This window comes from Tursiops truncatus, chromosome X (genome assembly GCF_011762595.2).
Source record: "Tursiops truncatus isolate mTurTru1 chromosome X, mTurTru1.mat.Y, whole genome shotgun sequence".
Lineage (NCBI taxonomy): Eukaryota > Metazoa > Chordata > Mammalia > Artiodactyla > Delphinidae > Tursiops > Tursiops truncatus.
In genome coordinates, this window is record NC_047055.1 from 103,214,161 (window position 1) to 103,225,956 (window position 11,796).

Genomic DNA, 11,796 nt, shown 5'->3' on the forward strand with positions numbered 1-11,796 from the left:
TGAGTACATTTTCCCTAGCAGAGAATATGTTGTTTCATTTGTGGAGGCGGGGGTTCCACCAGGATGCAAATCAAACCTTATAGAATTTGTGTCAAGGACCAATAATTCCCCTGCCTCCCAAACCCGTCCCCCCAACCGATTTTCATGTGTTTCATCACCACCAAAGTCTGGGCCCATTTAGGAGTTCTGCCAGATTACACTCAAGACAAACAAATCTCATATATTAACGCATATATGTGGAATCTAGATAACTGGTACAGTTGAACCTCTTTGCAGGGCAGGAACAGAGACGCAGACATAGAGAACGGACATGTGGACACGGGGGAAGGGGGGGGTGGGATGAAGTGGGAGATTAGGATTGACCTATGTACACTACCATGTGCCAAATAGACAGCTAGTGGGAACCTGCTGTACAGCACAGGGAGCTCAGCTTGGTGCTCTGTGACCACCTAGATGGGTGGGGGGAAGTGCAGCAGGGAGGGGATATATGTATACGTGTAGATGATTCACTTCGTTGCACAGCAGAAACACAACATTGTAAAGCAATTATACTCCAATTAAAAAAACCCGATAACTCCTCAATGGAGCGGGCTGGGGCTCCTCCAGCCCAGGGCACAGAGTGCCAGCACAGGGGCTTCTCAGCATCCCACCACAAAAGAGACAATCTGCATAAAACACCTGGTTTGTTTGGGCACCGTGTTCACCTGCACCGGGGCAAAAGCACTGGACCCCTGCTCACCATTATCACAGCCTCATCTAGCCCACCATGCAGCCAACTTAAAATTACCTCCCAAGGAAGGATTTGCAAAATAACCAAACCTCAAAGTGTTCTGGCTAAGAGAATTTATACTTCACTGCTCTCATCTGGACTCTCTCCCCACCATCCTCACTGGGTTTTTCCATCACACCACCTTCCTTATATAATAGCTGCTCTTATACTCTCAACATCTACAGGCAAGTGCAGGGTCTTTTTTATCTTAGCATCATCACTACCAGCACAGAACCTTCCAAAGAGCAGATGCTCAATTACAGATGGGAATCAATGAGGCACTGAGTGAGGAATGTAACTTATTACTATCTAATTTTGTCGGCATTCTTGAATAAGCTAAGGACATCTAGGTGTATATCTTTGAATTTTACAAAGAGAAAGACAAAGGTGAATAAGACAAACCAAAATTTGACTAAACTTTACTTTGCTTTCATCCATTTTAAAACCACAGCATTCTTTCACATTTCCGAGAAAATTCCTATTCCAAAGCCATATTATCTCAGTCCAGAACCCCAGAAAGATGCAAGGAGTTTTCACATGGTACTACACAGTACCTAAACTCTTACGCTTAAACCTGATAAACAACAACAAATATGTGATCCATGTCATTTATAAACTTGGATTCTGAATCTAAAGAAACATTCTAGTGAAAGAAACAACATTTGAAAGATACTAGTGTAAAACAGGAACACAAAGAAGATATATATTATGATCTTTCCAGCCCCAGCTTAGCCTCTCACTACTGAAAAGGTTGGCAGCGTTGGTCAAACACAAAGTGAAGAAGCTGCCTCAGACCTCACTAAGGGTGGTAGGAACTGCTACACATGACCTTGGAAGGCGCACTGGCCTTGACTCGAGTACCAGCCCTGGCTGCGGCTCGGGCTCGGGCTCTCTCTTCCTCATCTTTCAGAGCCTCCTCATAGAGATCTGGTAAGGCACTGGGGACGGTACCAGCCACCTTGGCCATAAATTCCAGGACTTTCATCTTGCTGGTTTCAGCGTGGGCTCTCCGGCCCCACAGGAGCTCATAGCACGGGAGATCGCTGTCGCACACCTGACGATACACCAGGTACTTTTCCTGCACCAGATCTTCTGTGATAAGCTTCCTGGGCTCCCCAAAGATTATGTGACACCTTCCAACATAAACACCCAAACCATTAAGGAATTCCCAGATCTCCTCCTCAGAGGCGCAGTCGCCATTCAAGAAGATCACACCGAGGACAATCATCAGAAGCCCATTCTTCCGAAACCGCCCGCCACTGCTCTGACGCCCATCATCACTGACATGTAGCTTGCTGACAAGGGCATAGGAATCACCACCCGGCTTCACTTCCTTCAACTCAAGACCAAAGACCAGCTGAACGCACTCAGCAGCTCTCCTGAGGATCTCAGGGAACTTCCTCTTGTACCTTTTGTTCACAAGCTTCAGCAAGTCTGCCTTTATAATGGGCTCTTCCACTGTATACTTCTCCAGCAGGAATTCTATCAACATTCCCACCTTCTTGATCAGAGGATCTCTCTGAAAGCTCTCACCAGAGGCTGAGGCGTGGGAGGAACTTTTCCTTGCTTGAACCGGGCCCTTGGCGCGCACATCAGATCCTGGGCCTGAAACCCCTGCAGCACGAGAGCTAGTGGCTGGGGCTCCCTGAGGCTCCTGGCGAGTGCCAGCAGCAGGGGAGCTCGGGGGAGTACCCCGAGAAGGAGAAGAGGGGCACGAGGGCGACTCTTCTCTCTGTGCTGCAGTGGCCTGAGCACCCCCGTGATTCTGGGTCTCCCTCCGGGCCTGGTGGCGCTTCTCGCGGGCACGGAGCTTACTCTTCTGCCCCCGAGGCATGACTATGGGCAGGGACAGCAAGCGGGGGAGTGGGCAGGAGAGCAGGTGATGCTGGAACCTGGAGGAGGGAAGGTGAGAGGGTGTGAGCACCTTCAGCAGGGAGGTCCCACCCTGACTTGAAGAAGGCCGCTCTGCACGTTTCCTTGAGGGCACTGCTCTAGGAACCACTAGGCTCTTGTTCTTGGTCAGCCTGTCCCCTGAGAACCCAGTGTAAGAAGCGAGAGTGAGTGAGCCTCAGGCTACAGCCTGCCAGCCCTGCCTGTGGCTGATGGCGGTGACCACAGATCCTGGTAGGGTAGGCCCTCTCTGGGTTCCAAGGGTCCCTTTCGTTCACAAACAGGATTGTCACATCGACTCTTGGTAGGGCCGGGACCTCTTTCCTGTGCTGCTCTAAAGGTGACACCTCAAAGCTCCCTGGGGCCCACGAGAAGGAACTGAGTCATGGACACTGTCGGGGTGCACAGCGCTGAGAGTTGTGTGGGGCCTGCTCTGTCCTGAACTCGTTGGTCCTCAACCATTCAGCGTCCTCATCTTGTCGACACCAAGGGTCTGGGACCCCTCCTGCTGCCCCTGGTGTGGCACCTTCAGACGAAGGATCTCGTCTCCCTTAGAAATGATACAAAGAAATGAGGAGCCTCTGCCTGACAACCATGCTCTGGGCCTTCAAGGGCTGAGCAGAGGCCTGGGCAGGACTCTTTATTATGCCTTTGATTCGGTGGAAGGGGGGTGTGCTACCTTCAGTCGTCATTCACAGTCCCCACTGGGTCTCCTGGGAGGATCTGGGGGCTCCTTTCTCTCTTGACTTGAGGACATTTCCTCACAGTACTGCCCACAACTCCCTGAGACCGAACAGTGGAAGTGAGGATGGCCTTATCTGGTCACAGCGCCCCTAGTCTCCAGAGGCTGAAAACTGCAGCAGGCAGGCTGAGGCCCTATAACGTGTGGTCCTCCCTCACGGTCCCCATTTCTCACTCAGGGGAGGGTCTACGGTTCCTCCCTCTGCTGACCCATCACACCAAGATGCTGACTTCCCTGTGAGTTCCGAGTGGGGAACTGATGGGCACTTCTGCCTCACATCTGTGCCCGGGGGCACCTCTAGGAACGACAATGGAAAGGGACTCTGCGCGGTCCCCGCTGACACGGGGTGGACTTCCCCCCACAGTCCTCAGCATCTTCTCCGTGAGTCCTGGCAAATCCCAGAAATCCTCCCTCCGCTGATCTGAGTTCGCTTGCATTACATTAAGATTCTCACCTTCCTGAGAGCCCCAAGATGAAAGAAAGGGTGAGCCACTGCCAGTCATCCCCGTCCATGCCCTCCCTGGGTTGGTAGCAGGGGCTGGACTCCACGGGACCCCACTGTTGCGGCATCGTTGGCCTCTTTCACCCTCACTCAGACGGCATCTACGCTCCTCCCTCAGCCCACCTGAGTCTTCTGGCCTCAGATCAAGGCCCACCTCTGCCTGGGTCCCTGGGGCCCGAAGTGAGGGGTGACACATCAGGCTACCTCTACCTGGGGTTTCCCAGGGCTGAGGGGGGTGGGAGTTTGTGGGCCCCCACTGCTTTGGGTGGGTCTGCATCTACATCATCCCTCAGTGTCCTCACCCTGACGCACAGCAGGACTTGGACATCCTCTGTGTCTTGACTTGACGTCTATCCCCTCATACTAAGGCCCCCAACTCCCCGAGACCCGCTAGAAAGAAAATTTTCTTGTCTCTCTAGCTACAACTGTGTGTGGACTTGCAATGCAGACAGGCAGGAAGAGATTCTGTGGCCCTCACTATTGTGGTGTACGTGGTCCCCTCAATTCTCAGGGTCCTCTCCTTGGATCCTGGCATTACCTGGAAATCCTCCGGCTGCTCACCTGAGCCCATACTCCCATCAAGGAGGTTCCTCACCTCCCTGCCATGGTCCGGGAAAACATGAGTGATATTCATCAGGTCACCATGCCTGAGTCTCCCTCCCAGGTCTGAGAGTAGGGATGAGATTCTATGTGGTTCACTTCTTTCTGGGTGGGGCTCCCTCATGTTCACTCAGTGTTACCACCTTGACTCTCGTTAGGAACCAGGCTTCTTCCCTATGTTGAATGAGGCCTCTCCCATTAGACCCAAACCCTGACGTCCCTGAGACCACCCTTGGAGAAACTGAGAGGGCAATTCAGCCTGAGAGCTCTAAACCTGGCTCTCCAGGGTGAAGGCAGACGTGGCACTTTGTGGGGTGTCCTCTGTTCTGGGGGAGTCGGTTCTCATTCCTCACATAGAATTTGTGCCTTGACATCGATCATGGCCTGGGACTCCCCTTCTTCTGCTGAACCGGGAAGCCAGCCCTTAAAGCAAGGCCCTCATCTCCCTCAGACCCCACAGGCAGAAGTTAGGGGGCACCTGAGCCTGCCAGCTCTGCCCTGGGCCTCCCGGGGCTAACGGCAGGGGCGGCATGAGATGCAGCTCTCTCCACTGTGTATGGAGCAGTCTCCATTTCCTCACTCAGGATCTTCACCTTGACTCTGCACCCTGCCTGGGACTTTGCCCTCTGCTGACGTGAGCCCATGACCGTCAGAAAAGGTCCTCATCTTCCTGGGACCTGAGCTTACAGTCAGAGTGAGCCTCATTCTGCCAAAGCTGATCTGGGGCTCGGCTACGCCTGGTAACAGGAAGGGTGGGACTCTCCGACCCCACTGTTCTGGAGTTGGTGGCTCCCTCAGTCCTCATTCAGGACTCTGGCGTCCAGTCCGGGTAGGGTTTGGGATTCCTCCCTCCACTGACCCGAATCTACATGCCTCAGACCGCAGCTCTCACCTCCTTGAGTAGCTAGAAGAGAAGTCGGGGGCTCCACATCCCGGCTACCTTATCTGGGGACTCCCAGGTGTGAGAGCAGGGCTGCTGATTTGTGCAGTTCCCTGTTTTCACGAGAGGTCTGCTTACTAACACTGATGGTCCTACCTCTGCTTCTTTTAGGGCCAAGTCTCCTCCCTAAGCTTAATGGGGTTGCCTTATCTATCTATCTATCTATCCATCCATCCATCCATCCATCCATCCATCCAACTACCTCTTGTTTTACATTTCACACCCTTTACGCATTTACTTCGTAACTGGTAGTTTGTATCTCTTAATTGTCCTCACTTAATTTCTCTCTTCCCCCAACCACTTTTGCTCTCTGTATCCATAACTGTTTCTGTTCTGTTGTTTGTTCATTTGTTTTGTGTTTCAGCTTCCACATGTAAGTGAAATCATACAGTATTTGTTTTTCTCTGTCTGACTTATTTCACTTAGCGTACAGAACACCCTCTTGGTCCACGCCCCCGCCCTTTCTTTTTGGCCGCACCATGTGGCATGTGGGATCTTTGTTCCCCCACCAGGGATCGAAGGTGCGCCCGCTGCAGTGGAAGCGAGGAGTCTTAACCACTGGACCGCCAGGGAAGTCCTGCCCCCTTTCCATAAAGGCCTTTCTCTACCCGAATGTCCCCTAGCCCCCAACCCCACTTCCCACCCCAGGCAGAAATGAGGGGTTCTCTCAGCCTGAATTACTCTAGGGCATCGCGCGAGTGAAGGCGGGAGGGGGCCCCGTGCAGTCACGCCTTTCGGAAGGAGGGACCCTCGTCAGCTCTGAAGGTCCCACTTTCCACCTGCTGGGGACAAGACTACACCCTTTGCCTAAGAAGCCGGCCCCTGTAGACAAAGGCCCTCCACTCTCTGAGGCCCTCCAGACGGCAACTCCTCTGGCATATACGTCAGATCAGGGTCCCACGCTGCTGATGGCAGGCAGGGGCGGGAGGCGGGGTGTTACCTTTCTTAAGTGGGGAGAGGGGAGGGAAGGTCCCTTCAGGCTACATTCAGGGCCTCACCGTGGCTCCGGACGAGTCCCGAAAACCCACGCTCGGACGAACAAACGCCGCGGCTCCCGCTCGGGCTCCTCGCTTCCGAAGCGGAAATCCGGGGGAGCCGCATCCGGCGCTGCGTGGGGTCTCCGAGGGCTGACGGCAGGGGCGGGACTCTGCGGGAACGCCCACTGTTCAGGGGTCAGCGGTCCCTGCGTCCTGCTGGTGCCGTCTATCAGAGCCCGGGACCCCGCCCTCTATGGTCCCGGGTCCTCCAGCCTCCGAACCAAGCCCTCACCTCCCCGAGGCCCTAGTGGGGGGAAGTCAGGGCGCTGCTTCGACCATCTCTGCCTGACAAGACGGGCGCCACCCTGTGAGCCTCCCTCCTTGGGGGAGAGACCCCCTCATTAGCACTGAGGGTCCTCATCTTGACTCTGGTTATGGCCAAGACGTCCCCCTCTGCAGAACTGGAGTCTGATCCTGCTAGATGAGGCCCTTCCCTCCCTGAGATCACTCGGGTGGAATGAGGGGATGACTCAGCAGTAGCTCTTCTGGGTCTCCCAGGGCTAAGAACTGTACAGAATTCTATTTGGCCCCCTCTGCTTTTGGGGGTCCCCTCATAACACTCAGCATCGTCACATGAATTCTTGTTAGGGCTCAGGTCTCTATCTCTCTCTCTGCAAAACTGAGGCCAACCCCATTAGACAGAGACCCTCACCTCACTGAGACTTTCCAGGCTGAAATCAACCTGACATCTATGGCCAGAGCTTCCCGGGGATGACAGCATCAGAGATTTTTCCGGGGCCTCCTTTTATGCTGTGCGTGCTACCCTTAGTCCACATTCAGATCCTCACCTTGACACATGATCAATCCTGTAACTCCACTCTCTGCTTTCCTGAAGCTGCTTGTCTTACATCAAGGTCCTACTCTCCTAAGAATTCCAAGTTGAAAGTCAGGGTGATCCTCATATGACCATAGTCCATTGGGGCCTCCAAGAACAGGCAGCAGGGATGCAACTCTATTGGACCTCACTGTTCTGGCTGGGTCCTTCCATGATTCCTCACTCAACGTGCTCACTACATCTAACAAAGCCTGGCACTCCTCCTTCTACGGAACTGAGGTCACTCTCCTTAGTCTTTGGATAACTCCTATCAGGAGTTATCAGACGATCAGGGGTGATCGTCTCCTCGGTCCTCATTCATGGGGGTTCTTATATCAGCTTCTGTCTCTTGATTAAAGGCTTCCTGGGAAACGCATATTCCTACAAACATTTGACCAGTTACCGTATTGCAAATCTCGGGAGAAAATGGGTCTCTGTCCCGAAAGTGATGTAAGATTAGGAAAATGCAGCACAAATTAAGGACCTCAGGACAGATGTTACGCTGTCAGAGAAAAAAAGCTGATATATTCCTTCTCTTCACCAGCCAGACTTAGGGCAGTTCTAAAATATTTACTTTCTACATAGAAGGATAGAGCCAGATAATCTTGTAAGCCCCTGATCATTTGAGGGTATCTGATTTTGCACATGCAGATGATCATATTGTTACCGAGCATTATCTCTTTCTCTCCTTTATTCATATCTCTTGTTTATTTCCGTATTTGTACTGCTGTGGGTATGTATTCCAATCCAGTGTTTTGGTCACAGAGTCCTTCTTTTCATCACTCAAGATACATTTCGAAGTGGTAGAAGACAGTGAATTAACTGACTCATGATCAGCCTCAGGCTGGGAGGAGTGGAATGGCGCGAGCTCTAGACAAATTCAGACCAGAGGTCCAGTCCCAGCCATGTGACCTATTAGCTGTGTGAACTCAGGTCCATCACCAAGCTCTGTGAGCCTCAGGTGAAGTGGCTTTGTTAAGCCCTATTTTGCAGGGCTAGTGGCATGCGGGTAATGTATGTAAAACACCTGGCACAGCGCCTGGACCACATTGAGACGTTACACAATGTCTGTTTTTACCATGATTATGATTATTTTGGCTGCAGACGATACCACCCACCCTGAAGGAATTTTTAAATCCAGGAGATATCAGAGAATATGTGGCATTCTAGGACATGGAACACCAAATCAGTCCAAAATGCTGTTTACAAAGAATCTTTAATTTCCCCAATAAATCAAATATGAAAATTATATTTTCCTTCCAACTGAATGAAATTCAAATATTCTAGAATTTGCTTCCAAGACTAACTCTTTCTTCCTTCCAAGCTGCCCTTTCATCTAAACTAAACAACCCCTATCGTCATTAATTTTACCGTCACCGAAAATCTACACCTCTCGTTGACTTTGCGGAATTACAACCAAAAAAAAAAAACAAAACTGAATGCGAATGCCCTTTTAATAGAATGGGCTCTGACTCCTTGTCCCCCAGCAAAGAGTATCAGCCCACTGGCTTCTGAGTTTCCAGTTTCAGACTACTGTCACCTTTATTTCAAAGACACTCCTTGGAGATGATGTGCATAAAACACCTAGGTTTTGCACTGTGTTCACCTGCACTGGGACAGGAGCATGGGGCACGTTCCATCCCTGCCCCGGGTGGAGATTTTTCTCTGGTTTACTCATGGTTTCAAAGTAACTGTTAAGGGCAGTTTTCCATTCCAGGCTTAAGTCTCTCAACTCTGAGACCCACCATCTGAGGGCCTGGCCCCTGTTCAGTGTTTCCACAGCCTCACTGGCTGGCTCACGATACGGCCTAACTTAAAAATTATCTCCCACTGCAGGACTTTTATATTGTCCTAAAGTCTCAAAGTGCCTTGCATCAGGACATTTACACTAGACTCCTCATGAGGAACCCCTCAACCCCCACTTCTTACCCCTGATTTTTATTGGGCCTTTAGATCTTCGTTCACCAGCTGCTTTCTATGAATGCTGCTCTTAGACTCTAGAATTCTACAGGCAGGGGTTGGGTCTATGTTTCTTAGCATCCCCAGTACCATCCAAAAGCCTTCTGAAGAGCAGACGCTAAATTGATATTTGAACAATTAAAGATCAGGGCTTCCCTGGTGGCACAGTGGTTAAGAATCCGCCTGCCAATGCAGGGGACACGGGTTCGAGCCCTGGTCCGGGAAGATCCCACATACCGCGGAGCAACTAAGCCCGTGCGCCACAACTACTGAGCCTGTGCTCTAGAACCCGCGAGCCACAACTGCTGAAGCCCACGTGCCACAACTACTGAAGCCCACGTGCCTAGAGCCCGTGCTCTGCAACAAGAGAAGCCACCGCAGTGAGGAGCCCACGCACCACAATGAAGAGTAGACCCACTCTCCGCAACTAAAGAAAGCCCTTGCAGCAACCAAGACCCAACGCAGCTAAAAATTAACAAATTAAAAAAAAAGAGCACGTGTGCAAGAAGGCAAAATACTGTGATTTCACTTCTCCCACATTCTTAAATAAGCTAACCGAATCCAGGTATATATACTTCAATTTTACAAAGAAAGACTAAAAGGAATAAAACAAACCAAGAAGTGAATACCTCTTCAGTTTTTTTTTCTGTATCTCATGATCACACAGACTTTACTGTGGAATAATTTCCTTTTTCACAAAAAGTCCATATTCCAATGTTCCGAATGACAAGAAATGATTCGAGGATTTCCAGTTTGTGTTACATAATACCAAAATTCTTATTTCTCAACCTGATAAGCTGCACTAAATGTGTGAGTCATGTCATTAATAAACTTAGACTCTGAAGCTAAACACATCTTTAATTGAAAGGAACAACATTTAAAAATAGAAAAAAGAAAAATCTCTGATTTGTGCATATTGTCTAGGAACACAAATATATGTTGTGTTCCCATGAGCCCCACCTTGGCCCTCCACTAGTTGGGAGACTGACTGCTTTCTTTAAATACAAAGTGAAGTATCCGCTCAGCCTACACTAGGGACCGGAGGAGCTTTGGGACATGCCCTGGAACACCCACTGGCCAGCGTAGCAGTATGAGCCCTGGCTGCAGCTCTGGCTCAGGCTCTCTCTTCCTCATCTCTCAAAGCCTCTTCATACCAGGATGGGAAGGCACTGGGCTTGGTATCACTGACATTAGCCCCAAACTCACACATTCTTTTATATATCTATATCCATAACTATCCTGGAAGCACCCCATATTAGTTTACAAAGATCATGCTCATTCTTTTTTATAGCTACATAGTATAGTGCTCCACTCTGTGAATATACCATGTTTTTATCAATTAATATATTCACGGACATTGCAGTATTTTCACATTGTTGTGGATGTGCCTTCGGGGTTAATTTCTGAAAAATTGGAGTTACTGGCTCAAATGTAAATGCATATTTCCTTTTGTTGTATCGCCAAATTCTGTTTATGTTCTAATCTCATTCTTTGACGTGTAGCTGTCCAGCTACACGTCAAAGAATGAGATTAGAACATTCTCTAACACCACATACAAAAATATACTCAAAACCAATTAAAGACCTAAACATACGAGTGGAAACCATAATGCTCCTAGAAGATAACATGGGTGGAACACTCTTTGACATAAATCGTAGCAATATTTTTTTGGATCTGTCTCCTAAAGCAAAGGAAATAAAAGCAGAAACAAACAAATGGAATATAATTAAAGTTAAAAGCTTTTGCACAGCAAAGGAAACCATTGACAAAATGAAAAGACAACCTGTGGAATGGGAGAAAATAATTCAAAATGATATGCTCAATAAGGGGTTAACATCCAAAATATATAAACAGCTCATATAACTCAACAGTTAAAAAAAAAAAACCAAATAACCCAATCGAAAAAATGGGCAGAAGACCTAAACAGACATTTTTCCAAAGAAGACATACAGATGGCCAACAGGCAAATGAAAAGATGGTCAACATCATTAATCATCAGATAAATGCAAATTAAAACTACCATGAGGTATTACCTCACACCTATCAGAATGGCCATCATCAAAAAGAACAGAAATAACAAATGCTGGCAAGCACGTGGAGATCTGTACACTGTTGGTGGGAATGTAAATAGGTGTAGCCACTGTGGAAAACAGTATGGAGGTTCCTCCAGAAACTAAAAATAGAGCTACCATATGACCCGGCAATTCCACTCCTGGGTATGTATCCAAAAGAAACAAACAAACAAACAAAAAACAACAACCCCACCCCCTCACTAAGTTGGATGGTCTCCTTCAGGTTCTCGATGGTCCTCTGAGTCTAAGGGTTTCCACCGCTCATCTACCCTTCCCCCCAGCTTCGTCTACATGCCTCTGACCCCACCCTCCCAGTCCAACCTCTCTGTTTAGTAAGAAGGTGCCTGTGTCTGGCAGAGCCAGGATAGGATGAAGAGACAGTCCTTCCCAGCCGCCCGGATAATCAAGAGTTTTGACTGGATCTTTGAGCACACACCAGGACTGTGAGGGGCCAGAGGAAAAGCACAGACT

General features: G+C 49.5%; 1 protein-coding gene across 1 annotated transcript; it reads right to left on the reverse strand.

Annotated features, from left to right (window-relative positions):
- Positions 1-1,568: 1,568 nt before the first annotated feature.
- On the reverse strand, positions 1,569-6,489 carry LOC117310220 (melanoma-associated antigen B4-like). Its single transcript, XM_033849324.2, has 2 exons — positions 6,442-6,489; positions 1,569-2,661 (listed from the first exon to the last, which is right to left on the reverse strand). Exon 2 carries the CDS (start codon positions 2,601-2,603, stop codon positions 1,569-1,571), a length of 1,035 nt encoding a protein of 344 aa, XP_033705215.1. The 5' UTR covers positions 2,604-2,661; positions 6,442-6,489.
- Positions 6,490-11,796: the final 5,307 nt, after the last annotated feature.

Bases quoted from the DNA above. Each gene is read 5' to 3' on its own strand.
- LOC117310220 (XM_033849324.2), bottom strand. From the start codon at position 2,603: ATGCCTCGGGGGCAGAAGAGTAAGCTCCGTGCCCGCGAGAAGCGCCAC.